This window comes from Anguilla rostrata, chromosome 1 (genome assembly GCF_018555375.3).
Source record: "Anguilla rostrata isolate EN2019 chromosome 1, ASM1855537v3, whole genome shotgun sequence".
In the NCBI taxonomy this organism is placed as follows: Eukaryota; Metazoa; Chordata; class Actinopteri; order Anguilliformes; family Anguillidae; genus Anguilla; species Anguilla rostrata.
In genome coordinates, this window is record NC_057933.1 from 9,503,327 (window position 1) to 9,524,661 (window position 21,335).

At 45.4% G+C, this 21,335-nt stretch overlaps 1 protein-coding gene across 2 annotated transcripts in view; it reads right to left on the reverse strand.

Annotated features, from left to right (window-relative positions):
* Window positions 1–561: 561 nt before the first annotated feature.
* Window positions 562–21,335, reverse strand: part of nin (ninein (GSK3B interacting protein)) — a 34,769-nt gene continuing 13,995 nt past the window's right edge. Inside the window, exons 5-29 of one of the 2 annotated variants that reach the window (XM_064321004.1) lie at window positions 21,091–21,136; window positions 20,555–20,730; window positions 20,009–20,155; window positions 19,616–19,783; window positions 19,318–19,454; window positions 18,900–19,040; window positions 18,637–18,811; window positions 17,986–18,096; window positions 17,521–17,610; window positions 16,676–16,814; window positions 16,220–16,341; window positions 14,922–16,036; window positions 12,075–12,173; window positions 11,899–11,968; window positions 11,495–11,713; window positions 11,028–11,144; window positions 10,641–10,754; window positions 10,170–10,283; window positions 9,837–9,983; window positions 9,563–9,742; window positions 9,103–9,252; window positions 8,794–8,895; window positions 8,405–8,524; window positions 3,233–3,346; window positions 562–2,646 (exon numbers count right to left, since the gene is read on the reverse strand). In XM_064321004.1, the coding sequence (XP_064177074.1) occupies window positions 2,431–2,646; window positions 3,233–3,346; window positions 8,405–8,524; window positions 8,794–8,895; window positions 9,103–9,252; window positions 9,563–9,742; window positions 9,837–9,983; window positions 10,170–10,283; window positions 10,641–10,754; window positions 11,028–11,144; window positions 11,495–11,713; window positions 11,899–11,968; window positions 12,075–12,173; window positions 14,922–16,036; window positions 16,220–16,341; window positions 16,676–16,814; window positions 17,521–17,610; window positions 17,986–18,096; window positions 18,637–18,811; window positions 18,900–19,040; window positions 19,318–19,454; window positions 19,616–19,783; window positions 20,009–20,155; window positions 20,555–20,730; window positions 21,091–21,136 (4,329 nt within the window). In that variant the 3' untranslated portion in view covers window positions 562–2,430. Of the gene's footprint in view, window positions 2,647–3,232; window positions 3,347–4,419; window positions 6,433–8,404; window positions 8,525–8,793; window positions 8,896–9,102; window positions 9,253–9,562; window positions 9,743–9,836; window positions 9,984–10,169; window positions 10,284–10,640; window positions 10,755–11,027; window positions 11,145–11,494; window positions 11,714–11,898; window positions 11,969–12,074; window positions 12,174–14,921; window positions 16,037–16,219; window positions 16,342–16,675; window positions 16,815–17,520; window positions 17,611–17,985; window positions 18,097–18,636; window positions 18,812–18,899; window positions 19,041–19,317; window positions 19,455–19,615; window positions 19,784–20,008; window positions 20,156–20,554; window positions 20,731–21,090; window positions 21,137–21,335 lie in introns of those variants that run through there. The other variant, XM_064321012.1, reaches the window with a different exon arrangement.

Here is a 21,335-nt window from a genome sequence, read left to right on the forward strand (position 1 = left end):
ATTAGTAATACTTGGAAGTTCCCCTTCATGAAGCCAACTGTCATATTAATGAGATCTGTGTAGAAATCAATGGTGATTATACCTAGTCATACATCCAGATCACATATTAAGGGCAATGACCTTCCTTACATCATAAATATGCCATTCTTATTGACATAGTACAGCTGAATGTTGATTGACACAACACTAAACATAACTGATAAAAACTCTTAATCTACATTTCCACTTTCTCTTGCTGAAATGGTCATTATTATTGTTGCTGAAGACATGACTGATGTTATAAATTACAACCTCAAACCTCTTCACTTAAAAATTGTAATCGTAAAGCTACCCAACAAAATACATAAACAAATAATACCTATGTATAATCATTTTAAACCATATAAACACTACATATGATTTTTCAAACAATGAAATATAAAACAATTCATTCAAATTATGTAAATAATGCATTCAAACAACACCACATGCAACTTTAAGATACAACAATGTCTGTATGTATAAAACACTCATTCTGAGAACCTGGACTGAGGATATGAAAACAAACACACACACAGAGGATTCACAAAATATCTTTATTTCTGTCTGTCATAGGTGATCCTCCATTCAACATTCCTAGTTCGGCGCTGTCCGCTTTAAAGCACATCGCTCAAGCCAGGCCTTCAATACAGAAAATTTTTCCTTCTATACACAACAATAACCGCCACTTTACTTCCAAATAGCAGAAATGTCCAGTCCACTTCCCTTTCATTGACAGACTGGACTACTGGGAAATGTAGTTTTTGACTATGGAATTCAATTCAATAAAACTTAATGAATGAGTCTGGGTAGTTTCTAAAAAAGCAAAGTGTCAGGGCCATTCTGTTGGTGTGTGTAGCCTACAAAACACTTTCCCTTAATTTTGTGGTCACATACTCAATTATATTTCAATAAATATTTTAATAAAAAAAGGACAATTGCATGAAAATTTCCCAATTTTGTTTTTTTAGAGAACTCAGGTGCGGTTTCAAAATTGTATCCAATTTCAATGATCAGTTCAAGCATAAATTATGGAATGTTATCGATAACAAGCATTTAATTCATATGCAGGTAGTACATTTGCCTATTCCCCTTTTGTGCAATCTCATATTGCTAAGTGAATCCACCAATCGTACACCTGTTTTCACAGTTTACAGTGAGCAATCTGTACACCATATGGAGTTCTTCAGTGTTTACACAATGTACACAGAAAATAAACATAATAAAAGTTATGGTGAGTGACATACAGTACAAAAACACAGTATCATACATATTGCTTAAGGTAGTGTTTTCCTTCTCTCCTCGTAGTCTGAGGCAGCTTTCAAACGATTGTTGTAATCAGCCAAGAACACTGTTTAGGCAGTATAAAATACACTTGTCTTAGAAACTTTTTTTCTGTAAGTAGCACTGAACAAAAAAGTGCAATGCAACTTATTTCTTTCACCTTGGTTTCACAGAACATACACAATAAATTGGCTACACTGCCAATTTCACATTTAGCAAGACATTTTCTACAATGTTAAAAAAAATAAAATGCTCACATTTAAAGACCCCCTATTTAATGTTGTGTGACTTTGTTTTCAGAAAAAAATCATTTTAACCACTGTCCACAAGCATATTAGCATAATCGTGCCATATGACCTTAAAGGATAATGGCAGAAATCATAAGCACTCATAGGTCATTGGAAGTGCCCATTCATACAATAGACTAACTTAGTAAAACATTTGCGTTAGTGTACATATCTTCATAAAATAAATATGTACTCAGCCTTAATACACATCCTTCATCAATCGAAAGCGGTCTTGGAAAATGTTTCCACGTGGCCATAGTCACAGATTCTGTTTTACTCCCAATATTCATAACCATGATGTAAATAGTATATTTATATTCTCACATATAAAATATCTGAGAATATCTATGCCCTAATAGGATGGTTAGAAGTACTGTCTAGTTTACCATCAGGGTTTCCTAGTTGAAATATTATTCATGTAAGCAGAGAAGCTTATTGAAAAATAGCAGTGGAGTTTGAAAAAGGTACAACAGACCAAGATGACAAGCGCTTTCCTTTAAATTAATGTCTCAAGTGCAACTTCTTGCATTTTAAACACACCCCCTCGCAAAATGTTTTTAAAAAAAACAAAAAAAGTAATCTCAAAGAAAAAAAGAAACCTCCCCCCCCACCCAGCTGGCTGCAGTTGTGCTGATATCAAGGTCCCAGCAACACCAACACAGATACATAATGGTTCCCAAAAAGTAAAAGATTTTTTGGAGGGAGTAGAACATCACATGGCAATGGAAACAGTGGGGTCTGAAAATGTTGATGAGGGTTCAGGTGTAGGCAGCGTTAGCAGGTGTGCAGTGTTAGACAGTGCGTGTTCAGGGGCTCGTGTGCGGCCCGCTCACACGGATCGTCAGGAGCGGCTGAAGTGGTACGGCATGGCGGTGAGCGGAGAGGGGCTCAGGTCACGGACGATCTTGTTGAGACTGGAAATCTTCTCCTCCAGCAGGTAGTTCTTCTTCTCGGCCACCTTCTGCCGCTGCTCCGTCATCTCCAGGGCCTTGAGCAGCTGGGCGTTCTCCACGTACAGGTCCTTAATCATCATGTCCGCCTTGGTGTTCTTGTGCAGCTAGGGATGGAAGACAAGGCGGAAACGGAGGCTAGGGTCAGCAGGTTACAGCAGTGTGTACCAACATCCCCACAGGTCTCTCTGAACCTATGTAACAGTCATAACTACTGAACGGTAGTTACTTGACTCTGTTTATACATCTCTGCGTGCATACATTTCCACATGCATGTACATTTAGCTTTAACTCAATGTAGAGCAAGGATGCCCAATCACGTTCCTGGAGATCTACTGTCCTGTAGGTTTTGATTTCAACCATAATTTGGCACACCTGATTCCACCAATTAGCAGCTCAATGATGTCTCCAGCTGCTGAATGAGGTGTGCCATGTTAGGGCTGGAGTGAGAACCTACATGACAGTAGATCTCCAGGAACAAGGCTGAGCAGCCCTGATGTAGAGATACAACTCTCGTACCCTTGAGTACGGTACCTTAACTCATGTTAATAAGTCTACGTGAACCCAGATGGGTCTAGGTAAATTTGAAAAGCCATCCTGGGCTGAGGCATCAGCATATCATGGTGTAAAGGAGCTAGTGGTTTCCTCAGGATCGCAGTACATGGAGGACAGCCAAGGAGCACAGCGCCGTACCTGATCCTTCAGCTGCGACACCTTCTCCTGCAGGAGCATCTTAACGTTCCGCAGCTTCAGCTCCACCTCCTGCATGCGCTCCTCCATCTTAATCAGCTTCACCTCCTGCTCCTCCTGAAACACCCACAGACAGGCAACCGTGTGAAAAACAGGCCACAGAACCCGAACCACGTCAACCTCCAAACCGAGCTAGTGTGTTACAATTTCAACACCACCACCCTGATTTTGTTAAAAATTATTTTGCCACATCCTTCTCACCTTTGCAGGTAATTCAGGTATGCAGTCTCCATGTCACACATCCTGCCAGTTCATAATTTGGCCTCAGGTTTCATCTCTAAGTAACTCCTCCACCCAACGATGACTTTTGTTTTATGTGGAAAGACGTGCAACACTTAATCTTACTACCTGAGCATTAATATAGAGAAAAACCTGCATGATGCAGACACACTGGTCCTCTATGACATGTTGAGCCAGATTTGGTGACATTCCAAGAAACATGGAAATGTGCTTTATCTTGCACTTTTTAGACTCAGATTCTTCTTAGTGCTATTTTTTGGCAAACTGAGTAATAACAGAACTGATTTAAAGTGCACCCCAATGGTTTCCATTTAAAATTCTTCGTAGCAGCAAATTTAAACAGGATTTGGCCTTGTTCATTGTATTAGAACTTGTGTTAAAATGGAATAAATTGGGCATGTTTTTGAATAGAAGTAAAAATGCTCTTTTGCACTCTGTTGAACTCCCTAACAAATGCACTTCTGTATTTTCTTGCGGTGGGATATCTGAATTTACAATATTAAACTTTGCTTTCAGTACAAGCAAGAGCCATTAAACTTGTTCAATAACTTTATTTAAATTCTCAAGAATCTGATATAAACCTTTGAACGCAATACTGTGGGTCATGAATTAATTCCAAGTGTTTTTTTTTTCTTTAACTATTTGCAAACATTAATGCAAACTTGAACCATAATAAATACTGTAAGATGGTGAGATCAGAGGATAACATATGGCTTCATGATAAATACAAAAAACACAAAATTCAATAGTAGTCCAAGAGCAGGCTGGTGACAGAATGGACATTGCAGTCAGACTGATGTTATGAATGGATTCAGGATAAAGACAATAACAGCAGAAAAGTTACCTAAATAAATGGAAACTATTCAAAGACAAAAATTCAAAGCCTATAATTTCATGTTCAAACCTGACACTTTATTTGTTCATAGTTCCTTACACACATTTAAAAATCATTTTCTGACACACAACACAACACATAAAAACAGCTAAATAAATAAAAACAATAAAAACAAATAAATTAATATAAAATTGAAATTAAATTAAACTATATCCTCTTTCAATGTCATAAAGCTTCCAATTGAAATAAGATCTGAAAAAAACACCAACAACAAAATATTGTATAGAATAAATAGCAGTGACAGAATAAACAAAAAAAGTGTCAAAAACAACTTCTAATGGCTACAAAACAAAATGACAAAACAAATACCAAGACAAAGTACAAAGAACAGGCCAGCTCTGCAGAAGAGTTGGATAGAAGTTCACTTTTTGGGTTCAAGTGGCCAATTAAAACCCTTCAGAAAGAGAACATTCATTAAAGTATTACTACTGTCAAGTCAAAATGTAGCCAAGTAGTAGCACAGCTTAATTTGGTGTGTATGGTTGTGGGTGCAATGCTTTGTGTCCTATTTACAGAGTTTCAGCCACAATAAAATACATACATCCCGTTCATACAGTTATTTTGTGGGTTACGAATGCATTGGAAGGAACTGCATTCTTTCATAAGAGGTTTGACTTCCTTTCCAAAAAAATGAGTGCTAAACTAATCCGACGACACACAAAAAAGTGACATAAACCAGTGTTAAACAACATTAGAAGAAACAAGTCCCCAGAATGTTAGGGACCATAAAGAGCATAAAATTAAACTCAATAGTGCTGTCAACTGAACATTGGGTTGCCATTGAAAGGAACCAGGGTAAACGCAAAGTTCTAAAACTCCTTTTTTTGTATGTGTACAAAACTGTGAAACAAATTTAACCAGGGCAGATAAAATTGGAAACAAACAAAAAAAAAGGAATAATTCACTTCCTCAGATCAAAAGTCTAATATCTCATGTGAGATTATTTTACAGTCCAGACAAGGTGTTCAATGATTAACAGGTGAGCTGACCTGGGCAACAACCATCTTCTATTACAGCAATGTTGACTGCGGACTACTTCAGAGACCTGATACAAGTCCACACAAGTCCATTTCAGTCATAAGTGTCAAAGACGACATAAATAACGCATCCACACAGTACATAAAGTACAGCGCAGTATATTTGGGTCATGTGGGATGAATCCTGTATCGTGGGGAAACACCACTTCAAAGGCAAAGCTGAGAAATGGTACCACCTGATAGTTTGACAGCAGTAAATTTGAAGATGTTATGCACTGGTGTTTAGGCTCATTGCAGCTTCAGATCCCAGACATTAGATAGCGTTTAAAATCAACTGTTAAAACTAACAAGCCTTCTAAAATGGTACATGGTACCCTGACATGACCTTATTAATCATTTATTTGTTCATAATGGGTCTGATTTGTCATAGTATCAAGTCAAACTTGACAATCATGTACCAGTACATTTTTACATTTCCCCAAAGGCATTTCTGAAGAGGTTTTCCATGGATATCCAGGATGACTGCCATGATTAAGGAACGGGGGAAGATCCCCAAAAAAGTAGAGCAGATGGAGATTTTTTTTCATTTGGGGTCCGTAGGCTAAATCCACAAGAGACTTCATGAACTCATCTCAAGTATATTCTGTATAATACAGCTCACATTGATCAGTTCATTACATTAGTTCATTAGTCTCTTCATTAAAAGTAAATTTGCTGCCCAAATACAATGTTATTGGGCTTTCTGCTCCACTGTGCTGAACACCCAAAGTGCAGCTCTCATATTTCAAAAGGAGAGATTAGGAGGGAGGGGGCAGTGCAGCCTGCTCAGAGGGGCCTATGTTTCCAGTGCTGGGGGCTAGGCGAAGGGCATATCCTATCTCACATTGGGACCGGGAGAAGGGGATGTGGGGGTGAATCGTTTTGGAGGGAGGGGGTAAAGGGGTGAGAATCTGTGGGGGGGGGCGGGGTCACAGTCGGCCGATCCTCCGGTAGGTGTCTGCATGTGCTGCCCGCTGCTCCACCACCGCGCCCTGGAGAGAGAAGGCAGGGTACACTTGACCCGGGCACAACCACCTGCCAACCATCACCACCCGCTAGCCACCACCAGCGCAACGCCACCACCAAGTCAACGCTACCAATGGTGCAACCCTACCAACGGCACATCACTAGCACCACCGCAACGCTACCACCAGCGCAAGGTACCACCAGTTCAATGCTGCCAACCGGCTCAACGCTAGGAGACCAAACCCACGCTGGCCCACCACACCCTGGTCAAAGGGCCACATTACAACTGCCAGACATTTTGTAGGGAGAAGTGGAGCAGCTAAGAGCCAAACACAGACACAGGACAACAAAATGGCAGAGACAGATGCATTTGTTCCCCACCACAAGGTATGGATTAGCAGGCCCTCAAACGCAGGACACACACTCACACGTACACGCATACAGTACATAGCCTCAAGTGAGTTTCAACACAGCATGTCCATAATGTTTCTGCCAAGGTCTGCTTGCCCATTTGAGCAAGAGGAACAGCCCTGCCCCAGCAGCCCAGTCAGTCAACAGCACAGAGCTACAGTACAGACCCACAGGAGAGGCTGAATACACCCACAGTACAGAAGGGAGGTGAGAAGTGAGACTATGATCTCTGAACCGGACAGGACTTCACAGTGAATGCAGACTTCCCAACAGAGCACGAGAGAGAGAGAGAGAGACACCAGCTTAGATTATGCAGCTCGCCCATTTACAATGACAGGGTGAGACTACAAACGCATGTAATGTCACTAGAGTTCTGACCAGACATTTCAAAGCACAGCACAGGGAAACCAGTCAGGGTACACAAAATCTACCAATGAGATGTGCCAGCTACAGAGGTGAGGGGTGACCATGATTTAAGGAAATGACTGCATGGAGAACCAGCTTTAGCTACTGACGGCATGACTCATTCAGTTCTACAACAGCAAATACAGGATATTGGGGGGGGGGGGGGGGGAGCTACCCATGTGACTCAATAACAGCAATTGCAAGGACTGTATGCTTTGAAACAAGGCTGAAAAATTAATACGACATAAAGGTTTTTGTTTTGCAGCTGTAATACACTCTTGCTCCCTTAAGGTATATCATGTGAATTATAGCATTTTACATGAGTTAAAGAAAAGGGGGTAGGGGGTTCGATCAACAGGGTACTGCAAAACCACCAGCTAATTGAGACTGCCTGCACTAACTGCTGGAGTTTTGTTGTCCTCCAGTGCAACAACTTGTGGACTACAGAATGAAAATACGAAGGGGTGGATGCACCCATTTTGGAGTATAAGTTGATGGAGGATGTTGCAGCAATGACTTAGGCTGACAGTTATAACTGGATTCCATAAAGGGAAAAAATTAAATCTAGATATAATAAAAAACCGTTTTTCTATGTCAATTTGCATGACATGAGATTGTACTGCAATTAGTAATATTAAGCCCATAATTAAGTGTAAAGTTACTTAATTATGAAATTAGTGAGATACCCTGCATTGCTATCATTCAAATGAATGTGCAAATTCGGTTTAAACTAAAACATAAGATCCATACAGACTCGTGAACAGGTACCAAAGAGAAGAAGCACCAGAATTTGAGAGAGTGGAAGTGCCGTAAAGATAATTCAGTGAACAGGCCCCAGATCCCATTACATCCCAGCCAAGTGCAATCCAAGCAAATCAGATCACAGGCTGATGCATTTCTCCATAACCTGATTTAATAAGGAGGACCACTGATGGAAGAGGAGAGCGCGAGAGTGCAGTGGAGGACAATGACAATCTACTTGAGGTGAGATGAAAGACACCTAAACCCAGGGTTCAGTAACACACAGGGCTGAGCCAATGGAATTGCACCAACAGGACACTAAAAACATTGCATCATAACGCCTGCCGATTCAGGCACAATGGTGCGCTGGACAGAGCTCCCAAGGTGCAAGTTTCCAGTGACTCCCCCCTAGTGCTTGGGGGTGGTACTGCGCTCTCCTACCTGCAGGTTGAGCTCCAGGCCACGGCCGCCCAGCTCGTCCCCCCGGTGCTGTCCTCGCCGTTCTCCTGGCAACCGGAGTTGTGCTTGCGGAACCATGCCCCCCAGCTGGGCCTGGAGAGCCTGCAGAGGAGAGAGGTGGGTCAGAGACAGGAGAGATGAGGTCAGGGTTGAGATGGGGAGGTCCGAGAGAAGAGACAGGGGAGAGGGAGAGCTGAGGTCAGGGGTCAGAGGTCAAAGTCAGGAGATGGGGAAATCAGAGAGAAGCCAGACAGAGAAACAGATACTGCTTCAAAGACTTAAGAGAGATAACTGGGTTTCATGAATGTAGAACATGCAAGATATAAGACAGAGATGGGAGGACAGAAAGGGTGAGGAGGAACACCACTAACCTCCAACAGCTGCGCCTCCAGATTGGTCTGCCGGTTCTTCAGCCCTTCGTTCTCCTGCTGCAGGTTCTCCAGCTCTCTCTGAACCTCGCCATGCTCGCTCACCTGTGGGAGATTCCCCCCAATCCCCAGCAGCTTAAGAAACAGGAAGCTATAAGTGGACACAGACTTCTGGAACATTCCCTCCAGGAATACTGGGGCCCCTACAAGCTCCAGACACAGAGCAGGGTGAAATGGACCACTACAAGGAGAGTGAGCGATGTAAACTCCAGCACAGCCACCCCATACAGGTGAGAACGTGCGGTCACTTACCTTCCTGTTAGCACTGACCAGCTCCTTGCGCAGTGAGTCCAGTTCACGCTTCAGACCGGCCTTCTCCTGCTCCACAGCCTTGACCAGGCTGGAATGGCCCTGCTGCTTCTGCTGTTTCAGAGACAGAACCACGGTCTCCAGCTGGCGAGTCTGCAGGAACAAACATCTTTTTAAAACACACGCCCTCTTCCTGTCCGAGGCAAGCAGAGAGAGAGATATTTCTACCACAAATAATAAATGTGTATTTTTTCACACAGTGCCTCCACAAGGGAGCACCACAGCCCTCCAGTTAAGACCTCAGAGATGAACTACAGTACCTTGTAGTCCAGGAGCGGCAAAACAGCTCAAAGCACTCTGCTGGCTGAACCCATATCCATGTTTCATATTTCTGCTAAAGCACCTTCAGGTAGCTTTGACCCTGGGCTCCAGGGACCCCTCAGCTCTGGCCCCTCTCTCTCACCTTGTCCCGAGCATGGACAAGGTCCCCCTTGGTGTTCTGGACCTCCCTCTGCAACCGCTCGTTTTCCTGCCGCAGTAACTGCTGCTCCTGTTCCACCAGTCGGGCCAATTCATCCCAGTACAGTTTTTTGTGCTGGGTCTGGTACCCGCTTGTGTGCAACGCCATCTCCAGAACCTGGTTCTGAGCAACACAAGAGCCCCGGTTATACAGCATGTTTTCACTCTCACTCCAGCTTATCCAAACGAACGATGATGTACCTTATCATTAGCGTTACCTTATCGTTAGCATTCTGCAGCTGTTTGTGCAGCGACATCACTTCCTGTTTGAGAGCCTCCTTCTCCTGCTGGGTGACCCGCAGATCTGATTTCAGCCTTGCGTTCTGCGAGTTGACAGTCTGTAGGGCCTCCTCCTTAGCCTGGACCTGATGGATAAACAGTGATGTCATTATGTACCAACAGCGTCGAGCACCACCAACTAACAACCCCTACATGACAGCAGCGTAACATACGGTTCAGAACCATGAAATTCAGTGCGGAGGCCTGTGCGTTTGGATTCACCACTGAGCAAAGGTGCCGGACCGACAACGCAAAATGAAGCCAGCACTGACCTTCTCTTGTGCCGTAGTGAGCTGGGCACGGAGAGCCTGACTCTGCTTCTCCAGGCTCAGCCTCTCTTCCAGCAGGCGAGAGAGTTGACACTCCACCGTTCCGAGCTTTGCCATCTGAAAGAATGGAAAAGGCAGTGTCATTATCAAGGTTCTGCACAACGGGAGAACTGCAAGTGTTCCTGCAATCAATAAAAACAAAAAACAAAAAACTCTGAACTTGCAGAATACAAAAGTGATGTCAAAAATCATTAATGCGATGATTCATTAATTGCAGAAAGTGCAGGTAAGGCTCAAAACAGACAGCCAATGAGGGCTTGATAGACTAGAATGGATTGTTGGTGTGTGTAAATTTGAGGGTGGATGATCATGAACTGGGGAGAGGGGGGCAGAACCTTCAGATTTTTTCTGTGTATCAATTAAAAACTGGGTGTGACACCCAGAACACACCAGAGTTCAGTGGACAGCCCTTACCTTGTCCACACAGCGACTCAGTTCCCCACTTAGAGTCTCATTCTCCTTCTGAAGCTTGTCCACTCTGGACATGGCACTGGCTAGATCCACAGTCAAGTCCCTACCACCACAGAGCTACAAGGCCAACAACAAGGAGTTATTGCCTTATATGCACACACAGCATCACATCTCAGCATTTGACAAAATAACAACCCGAGCAAGCAGAATCCTACTCCAAGGGGTTTGGCTACTTGTAAGTGACGATTCACGGGCACAATTATTCTGTCTTGCAGATGTAATGGAGTGAGAGCATTTTACATTACTACTGGCACTCGGTAATAGTTTCTTCTTATTATTCTACCACTTGAGGGCTTTCCCAGCTCCAGCTTCAGTACTGCCCAAGCTCACCTGCTCCCTGAGCGAGGAGAGCTCCTGTGTCAGCTGGACCTTCTCTTGCTCCAGGAGACTGTTCCCTTCCTGGGCCTTTGACAACTTGGTTTCCAAGGTGAACACACAAGCCTCCATCTGCAAAGACAGAAACCATGCCTCTTGGCTCATATTTTGAACTAACTACCCAATAAAACAAGCACAAGTCTAGTCTAGTTTCATAAGGTGTAGATGCAAATGATAGTTGCCTGCAGTTGAAGTGCCACAACACCACAAATATTCATGGTTTCGCAAAAGCTGCAGTTAACATGATCACTTCATCATAACTCACCCTAAGGCTGTTCTACCAACGCTATATAAATAGAACAACACTTTGTGACTCTCCTAAGCCCAGGGTTATTATTAATGTCAACAAGATGATACAGGATGTAAATACGGGCCCAGGTGACCTACTCGAAGTTTGGAGCAATCAAAGCATTGCATGTTACCTTTCTTCTTTCCTGTGCAGACTCAGTGGTGAGGTCATCCCTCTCTGGCTCCCCCTGCTGGTTTGGGCATCTGCCTGCCTCCTTCCTCTCACGTTGCCTGAGCATGTCAGACAGCCGGTGGTTCAGCTCCTGCACATCAGCTGCATTCTTGGTATTTTTCTGTGACAGGAGCTCATTCTCCTGCTCCAGCTGTTGTCCCTGAACCCGCAGTTCTGCCACCTAGGCGGAGAGAAAACCAACGTTCCTCAGCGCCAACATCATCCAAGGCATCACTACCCTGAATCACTGAGGCCAACATCACCTTTCACTTGTGCCCATTCACCAGTCAAAATAAGACGGTTACCTTACTCATCAACTGAAATGACTAAATACTGAGAATTATAGTGAGGCAGCTCCTGTAGTACCTGCTTCTTTAGGTTCTCTGCAACCCTTTGAGCAGTCAACTTCTCCTTCTTGTAGTGTTCAAGTTTTCGCCTGTTTGAATAAATAAAAAAACTATTGTTTGTCAGAGCAAATTAGGAATGAGATTATATACTACACGTATTGCCCGCTTTGGTCCATGATGAGCGAGAATCCTTACAGCATTTCTTCTTGGGTGTTGCGGAGGTCCTCTTCCTTCAACGCGGAGATGCTCTGTCTCAGAATGACGTTCTCTTCTGCCAGACGACCAGCTTCGCTCCTACATCCAACAGGGAAAAGCAACAATGACACGTGTGCTTCTCTGCATTCCAATACCAAGTATTGAGTGTTCGGATTCATTTTATGACATAAAAACCTGGCACAGATAATCACAACTGCATTATCTGAACAAATATCCAAATTTTTCAAAAAATATGCACATACAACATAACACAACAATAAGCCATTTGCAACATGAGCAGAAGCAATTTATTGACTCTAGTTTGATATTGTGGGACACGTGCACAAACCATATACATTTCAACAGCAATGCCAAGCAGGTGAGTGGATTAGTTTCACAGGATTCAGCAAAAATATTACATCTAAAAACAAGATACAGGCACTGGGTGGTTTCAGGGTACAGGGATACAAGGCCAACAGGTTAACACATCTTCTACATGCAGGTTGGCACTAGTACGTTACTGCAGGGATAAGGACGTCTACATCTGGTACCTAAGTGAGTCAGTTGCACATCAAAGCCAAGCGGGATCGCAGAGTTAGGAGACTTGGGAGCTGATGTAAGGAAGCAGGGTTTTCCAAGGTCAAGCACATTTAGCCTTTACATTACCTATGGACTCGCATCGTTTCTTGTATCTTAAGAGATCTGTCCTGCAAACCAGTGAGAGCTCTCCGGAGTTTGGCGTTCTGCCTCTCAAACTCCGTGCAGCAGTCTTCCAAGTCAGACACAGCCTGGATCTTGGCTTCCAGCTGAGAGCTCAGGTCCTGCAAGGTATCCTCGCTCATGGCTTCAGCCAAAGCAATCTCTGTATCCTGCTGAAGGACCATGAAAATGTCATTGTGTTTCTGCATGTCTTGCAGCTGAGCAATGAGCCTGGAGTTCTCGTCTTTCACCCTGGTCATTTCATCCTGCAGTCTGGCATGCTGGTCTTTGAAGTCCTGGATAAGGTACATCTTGCGGTCAAGGTCCAAAAACTGGTCTTCTAGCTTCCTGTTCTGCTCCCTGAGTCTGGTGTTTTCACAGATGCATTCCTTATACCTGGTCTGGAGATCCTCCATCTCTGAGGTCTTTGCCTCCATCTCTTTAGTATGTTCCGTCATTGCAGAAATTTCATCCCTGAGGTAGCTGTTCTCCTCAAGAGCTTGTGCACCAGCAGCCATCTTCTTGTTGTTGTCCTCCAGGATGTTCTCAAGTTGACTTCCCTTCTGCTGCAGCTGGTATACTTGCTCTTGGAGAACCAGGTTCTTCTCATTCATAGAATCACATTGGTCCTGAAGCTCAGCAAGGAGGCAGACTTGGTTCTGAAGCCTGTCCACTTGGTCTTGTAATGCTGCAATCCTGCAGATGCTGAGGTCTCGTTCCTTTACTGCCTCCTTATAACCTGCCTGCAGCTTTGAAATGATCTTTGTGTCTTTCTTCAGCTGAGACACCCTATCCTGAGAAAGAGCCTCCTCACTATCAGTATCTGCATTTTCACCACATACTTTTCCATCTGGCAAAGGGGATTGTATTGAACGGACAAGATTTTCCCCACTAAATGTCTCAGTTTCTAATGCATTCTCTGAATGCACTTCCTGTTCCTTATCAGATCTAGTCAGCACCTGTATTTCAGCCTTCAGATCTTCAATCTCATTTTGAAGAGATGTGATCACTCCAAAAGATTCTTCCCTTCCTCTCTTGAGCTCTTCAAAATGTTCTCTCAGCTCCAACAGCTGATTCATTTCAGCCTCCATTCCATGAATCTTGGACTTCAGATGGTCATTCTCTGCCAGCAGTTTCCCCCGTTCCTCCACCTGTTTCTCTGCTAGACAAAGCGTCTGCTTGTTCCTCTCTTCAAGTTGATTAAGGTTACCCTGTAGCTCCGTCTTCTCCTGCTCAAAGTCCTCTGCTGCCTGTCGAAGGAGCAGTTCAATCTCCTGGGCCTTCTTTTCTGATTGGGCCAAGAGCTCGTCTTTGGCATCTAGGTTCTCCTGCAATTTGTTGTGCAACTCGTTCAGCTGCCTGGTCAGCTCAATCTCTTTGGACTGTGCAGCGCTGATCAAGTTTTCCAGCTCATTTTGGAGCTCCCTGTTTTTAGCTGCCAAGGCATCAAACTCTTCCCTGTGGCTCTGCTCCAGTCGGTCTCGTTCCTTCAACAGTTCTTGGGTGAGAGATTGTTTCTCTTGCTCCAGAACTTCCTGCAGAGCCCTCTTTTCTTGTTCAGCCACTCGGGCAGCCTCGTCCATCTCAGCCTTCCACTTGGCCTTCTCTTCAGAGTGACGCTCGGAAAGACCCTGTAGCTCACTTTGGTAGTGCTGCTCCAGCTTGGATACATCAGTCTGGAAGCGTTCCGAGACAGCTTTCTGGTCCCCCGAGAACCGTGCCTCTACCTCCCTGATCCTCTGTGAGAAGTGGTTCTCCAGTTCTTTCCTGTACATGTTAATCATCAACAGTTATCTACCCACCACCACCAGTGTAGCGTTACCCACATCTACTAAGTGTCGCAAACCCTCACACAATCACAACATTTTCACACATCAATTAAAATCAACGCAGCAAAAAAAGAATGAAGAGGTCATGTTTTCTTAACAGCAATATATAAAATCATGTTTTGCAATGTCAAGCAACACCGTTTACACAGGTCCTGCTTAAAGCTAATGCATGAAGCCCCATGAAACACAGAAATTCCCCTGAAAGATACATTTACATAAAGGCACCTGAAAAACAAGCATTGTAGACACAAAAAGAACCCCATATTTGCTCTCAAGTTGGACCAGCCCCTCCTCCACCCCCCAGGTGCTACCCTCTTACCTCTCTAATGCGATTTCCTCCCGCAGTCTGTCCAGCGCACCACTCAGCCTCTCCCTCTCCTCGCTGTGTCTGGCGCTCAGCTCCTGCATGGCTTCCCTGTGGCTCTCCTCCAGACAGGCTCTTTCCTCCTCCACCTGCTCAAGCAACCTCTTCTCCTGCACCTCCCTCTCCCCCAAGAGTCTGTCCCTCTCCTCCTCTACTCTGCCTTGGAGGACTTCCTCATGATGCTCCTCAATCTGAGCTTTCTCATTCTGCCAAATGTCCATGAAGCTCTTCTCTACCTCATCCTGGATACGGACCCTCTCCTCTGCAAGCCTTGTCTGGAAGAATCTCTCCTGGCTCTCCTCAAGCTGGGCCCTCTCCTTCTCCCACTTCTCCAAAAGGCTCCTCTCCAGCTGCTCCTGATCCTTGAGCAGCTTGAGACGCTCCTCCTCCAGCATCACCTGAAAGGCACCATCCTGCTGCTCCTTAAGCTCTAGCCTCTCCTTTTCCCACTGCTCCATGAGCCTCCTCTCCTGATCTTCACTTTCCCCCAGGTACCTCTGCCTCTCCTCCTCTAGCCTGGCCTGAAGCAGCGCTTCATGGCTCTCCTGCAGTTGGTCCTTCTCCCTCTCCCACTGCTCCACGAGCCGCCTCACTGCCTCCTCCCTATCCGCCAGCATCCTCTCCCTCTCCTCCTCCAGCCTGGCATGCAGGACTGCTCGGTGATGCTCCTCCTGCTGTGTGAGCTGCTCCTCATGCAGCCTCCGGAGAACCTCCCACTCCTCAGTCAGGCTCTGCTCACATGTAGCCTGGTGATCCTCCAGGGTCTTCAGCTGGCCTCCCAGCTTGGTGATCTGGGCCTGGGCCTCCAACAGCTCCTGCCTGAGGGAGTTCATCTCCTCCTGGTGCCGCCTCCCCAACTCTGCCCGCTCCTCCGCCTGGCTCTGCTCCAGCCTCACCCGCTCCAGCTGCACCTGGTCCAGCTGGTTCTGCAGCTCCTGGACTCGGTCCTGGACCCTGGACATCTCCTCCTGCAAGGCCTGCACCTCCCCCTGGCACTGGAGGGACAGCACCCTCTGCTCCTCTTCATGAGCTGCCCGCTGCTCCTCTACCTTCTGTTGGTGTTCACAGACCTGCAGCACAGACCCATTACGTAGGTTAGAGCAAAGTACAACACAGAGACACATGCCTACTAATAGGTGCAGTACCAATAATGACATTCACAACACACGGGTGCCTATTCATGAAAATTATATAATTTAGTTTATGCTGGGATCACATGCAGATGTGAGGCACTGCAAGTTGACTGGCTCCACCTTGGTCTCCATTTGGGCTCTGAGGTTCTCCACCTGCTGGAGGTGCTGTGCTTTCAGCTGCTCCATCAGCATCTCCGCCTCCAGGGTCATGTTGAAGGGCTGGCAGTCTTCTGAGCCGAGACCTGCCATAGAAAACACCACACAGACACAGACAGACACAGATATTAGCAGGAGCTTAGAAGAAGAAACATAAACTTAAAAGTTTTATTCATCTTCTAAAAAAAATTAAATTTGGTGCCCAACATGGGACTGAACATGGACAATTCCTGCCCAAATTTGGAATATCTAATTGTCTGCAACCACAGCCACGTGCATGAATGAACCCCACTGCAGATTCGGGAAATTGTAGATATCTACAGGAAGCTAAACAGACTTCTGAGAATATTTGTGGTGGGAAGCAGACAGTGGTTTAACGTTCAGTATGAGTAGCAGTTGCATCGATCATCTCGGGTGTACCTTGGTCAGACTCGATGCCAGGGCTCTTGCTGTCAAACTCTTCCGACAACGAAGGCTTGAGGGAGACATTAGGAGTCCTGCCAAAGGTTTGGTACTCCTCCAGCTCAGCCTGCAGCTCATCGATACGATCCTGCATCTCCTGTATCGCGCGCACACACACACACACACACACACACACGAATGGACGGACGGATAGACACACACACACAAGGACAGACAGACAGACAGACACACACATACATGTGCATTCGTACACGCGCATGCATACATGCACACACACGCACAAACAACACACATGCACACACATATGGACATACACACACAGACATACACACATTAAACAAACACATTAAGAGAACTAGCTTTTCTACCTCTCCGAGTGCTAAGCTGACGGAGAACGAGTCCTTACTCAAATATTTGTAATCGGTTTCAAGTACCTGCCTCTACAGTAAGTCCATTAAAAAAGTTCTGCAGTCAATAGGATTCACATGAATTGAAACAGAAAGTCAAGAAAGGCAACAGTAAGTAATGGCAATGTCACATCCAGTCTACAGCTATTTACTTATTTACTGTTATGCTTCATAAAGAAATGATCTGCAAAGATCTACCAGTTTACTTAAAACTAGTTTAAAAAAAAGAAGCTGATTACAGGTCATCATAACTGCATTTTCAGCTTGCTCTATTTGGCCGCATCTCAGTCAAATTCTTATGTTACGATGTGATAATTCAGCTTAAGCAAAGGTGACGGAGGGTGGTCACAGGAAAGGATGCATTTACTGAGAAGAAAGGGTAATCAGTCAAATGTTCTGGATAAAAATGTTTAAGCAAAGGTGTGGCTCTCTTACCCTGCACTGGCCTTCGTAGTGACTACGCAGCTGCCTGAGGCGCTCCTCCTGAAGGAAGAACTCAGCACTGCCTGGGTCCAAATCCCCGAACTGAGAAAACACACCAGCAGGTGGTGCTCAAGAGCATGCACAATACACATGCACACTGACAGCATGGCTAAAAAGATAACATCAAACTCGAACTCATACTTGCAAATGTTTGTATTCTTAGGTTTCAGGCTCCAGAAAAGCACACAAGGACTGGACATGAAAATGTACACAGACAGACACAATGTTGCTATACCACACATTTGCATCTTCACCGTAACCTATTTGCAAATATAAACTGTGTTCACATATGGCTTTCATTTGCAAATATTTGTATGCTCCAACCATCAGTGCAACAGCTTACACCACCATCGCCTGCATTAACACATGACTGCTGGTGCAGATCTAGGATTAAGAATGCCTCCCAACCACGGTTACCTTCTCCTTGAGGATATTGTCCAGGTTCCTCTGAAGTTTGTTGATAGTGTTCTCTGCCTCTACCAGTTTCTCTGTGCCTTCTAGCAGTTCTAACTCCAGGCGTCCATTCTCCTGTCGAGAAGCACATAATGTACAAAGATTCAGCATAGGCCGCACTATCAACCGGACCATCTTGAAGATAAACTTCACACTCTTGCCGGACAAATCAGCTATATCATATTAATACTGATTATATCATAAAGCTGTAAAACTTGAGGACAGCACTCTTCTTGGGAGATATTTATTGAATCAAGGGGAAAATAGGAGACTGACGCATTTCAGAGACAAGCTCGTTCATCAGATGTCTCTGAAATGCATCAGACCCCCCTTGTCTTCCACTGATTCAATAAATATCACCCCTGAAATTCTGAAAAATGTGTATTCCTTCTTGTATATTTTTGTAATTGAATTTGTGCAGACATCACCTTTTTTGTGCAGACATCACCTTTTTTGGCCGATTATATCATATTTTATATACACTCACATTCTCTGCTCCAAAATGCCCAGTCTGGTACAACGTACAAGCACTCTAGTTTCATTGTGTCTTTTTAGTCAGTAGCTTTGAAGTCAGAGGCCTTTGAATACAGAGTGTGAAGTGCCACGCTTGCTTACCTTGATGGTGAGTGAGAGGTGGTCTCTCAGAAAGGCCTCGTCCTCCTTCAACCTCTCCATCTCGCGTTCCTGCTCCTCGCGCTGCTGGTTGGCCTGCTGCTGGATCAGGTCCATTTCTTTGGTCAACTCGGTCCTGACGACCGCCAGCTTCTCCCTGTGTTCCTGTTCCAGTTTCCTGGAGACAGGAGGTGGAGATTGTGAGAGACCATCCAATATGAGCTCTTGCCGTTTTCGGAGAACGGATTCGGTGGTTCTTGTGTTACCTGAGGTTGAGGTCGTTCATTCGTTCGATGGCCGAGTGGTGCTCGTCCACCTCGGTCGCCATTTGGTTCTTCAGCTTCTCCGTCTTCTCAAAGTCTGAGCGGATCTTCTCCTTCTCCCGAAGTTCGCGGTCCACACACTCCCTAGGAAGTGAGCAGAAAAAACACCTTGTAATTACGACTCAACACCACTTGGTTCTAATCATCTTGGACTTGGATTTAAAAGGCCCCAAGAGCCAAAGGACTATGTATCGTAACCTCCATTGCATTCTACAGGGGGAAAAAAAAACCTCAAATAACATTGCACGCATTTAATGGTGATCAGTTCCTAAATTAAATGAGAACTGGTCCTTTTTGAGGTATGCTCACCAAACCGAAAAAGAAACGAGTCAGATGCAAGGAGGAGCCGGCAAACACTTACAGAAGGTGCCGGATCTCAGCCTTGAAGCTGGCCAGCGCTGCCTGGTGGATGCCGTTCTTGGTAATGAGCAGCTCGTTCTCCAGGGCGATGGTGAGGTCACCGAGGTTCACCTTCCCATCCAGGCTGAAGTCCAAAGCCTACAAACGCGCACACACACACAAGCGCGCGCGCACGCACACACACACACACACACACACACACACAGACCCGGAAACAAACACCATATTTAAATCCAGAGTAAAAGATCAATGCAGTCCAGTTCTGTGGGCTGTGAGAGAGCCAGATAAGCCTGCTGTACCTGCAGGATCTCAGGGCTGTTCTCAATGCCCTCGTCCAGCCAGGCATCCAGAAGGTTCTCCACGGGGGCGAAGCCCGAGCCGTCGTCCAGGCTGGAGAAGAGGCGCAGGCCGATGGTGCCGGTCATGGCGGACGGGGTGGCGATCCTGCGCCCCATTTCGTCAAAAGGCTGAGGAACATGAAAGTGAAAAAGAGGACCCCCAGTTTAACAAAGGCACAGAAATACCACAATATGGGTTTCACTCATAGCAAATAAATCATCTGACAAACCATTAATACTTGGGAAAAGATATCCACACCCCTCGAAGCAGACAGCAGACAGGTGGCCATGCGTAGTGCTTGCACACACTGAGTGTTTTTTATTTTATTTTTTTATTTTAAGATAGGAACACACCTGGGTGGAGTGGTGTCTCTTGAGCTGTCGATAAGGGGTGGAGGCGGAAGGGGTTGGGGGCTTGCAGTGCTCCAGAACCCAGGACACGAAATCCTGCACGCTCATCACCCCATCGCTGCCCAGATTCCCGAGCGCTTCCTCCGTCACCTGGCAACAAAAGCACATTCAGTCAGAAATTAAATTAGAAATGCAATGTCCGTAGGTCAAATTCTTAGTATTCATAAAAATAATGACTAAGCACTGAAGGTCTTGTCTCAGCCTACATACATTACTCATAGGGCCACAAAATATGCCAACGAGAAAGTAGCTGTTCTATTTTGTGAACTGGTGAGGGCTGCTGAGATTCAGGATAAATCCAAGCAGCGCATGAACTACTGAACCATGGTCCTTTTCAACCACTAAAACACCAAGAACAACAAAAACAGATTCACTATCTCTCCCTCTGCTTCCCACCCCTTCCTCCTCCCTCACTCCTCTCTTACTCCTCCTCCTGCTCTCTCGCCCTCCCTCCCTCCCTCGCTCCCCTTGCGGTCCCCAGTCCTTCACCTCCAGCCCCAGATGTTCGCAGACGGACAGCAGCTCACTGCGACTGGCCAGGCCGTCCCAGGACAGCGCCAGGTCCTCGCACGCCCCGTACAGCCTCTCCTCCAGCCTCTCCGACAGGGGCATCGCCGCCCCCCTGGGGGTGCCCGGCTCATCGGGGTTCCAAAAGTGCAGCTGACCTGCAAAACGGAGAGAGAGAAAGAGAGAGGAAAGAACTCAGGGGTCAGGGGGGCAGTTTTAAAGCTGTCTGAGCTTAGCTGCAGAATTTATCACCGTTTGCACTGGTTCCCTGTCACTTCTGCTATGAACATCGTATAACCGAAAGTGAATTGAGACAGAAAGGAAGGCAGTGGCCAGAAGGCCGGATGGATTTTTTTTTTTCCCCCCACTGAGAAATACCAGAACAGGGCAAATAAGTCATGTGGGAGACCATATTCTCAAGCCGGGCAGGTAAAGTGTGTGACACTTGGAATTCAGACACACTGGGAATCTTCAAATTTAAAAAATAAAAATAAATAAATAAATAGAAATCAGCTGACCTTCAGCTTCATACTCCTCTGTGCCGTCGGCATGAGCGTTCCAGCGCTGCGGAGAGAGATCAGCAAAGGAGACGCGGTCACATTCACAGAACCGGGGCATCAGCTCCACAAAGACTCCATTTTGCACTGAAGCACAAACAATACTTACCATGGCGGTCAGATACGGGACAGTTATTTAGCTCATGCGATTCCTGCACTAAACTAAACTTAAAAAAAAAAAAAAAAAAAAACTGCAAAACATCACC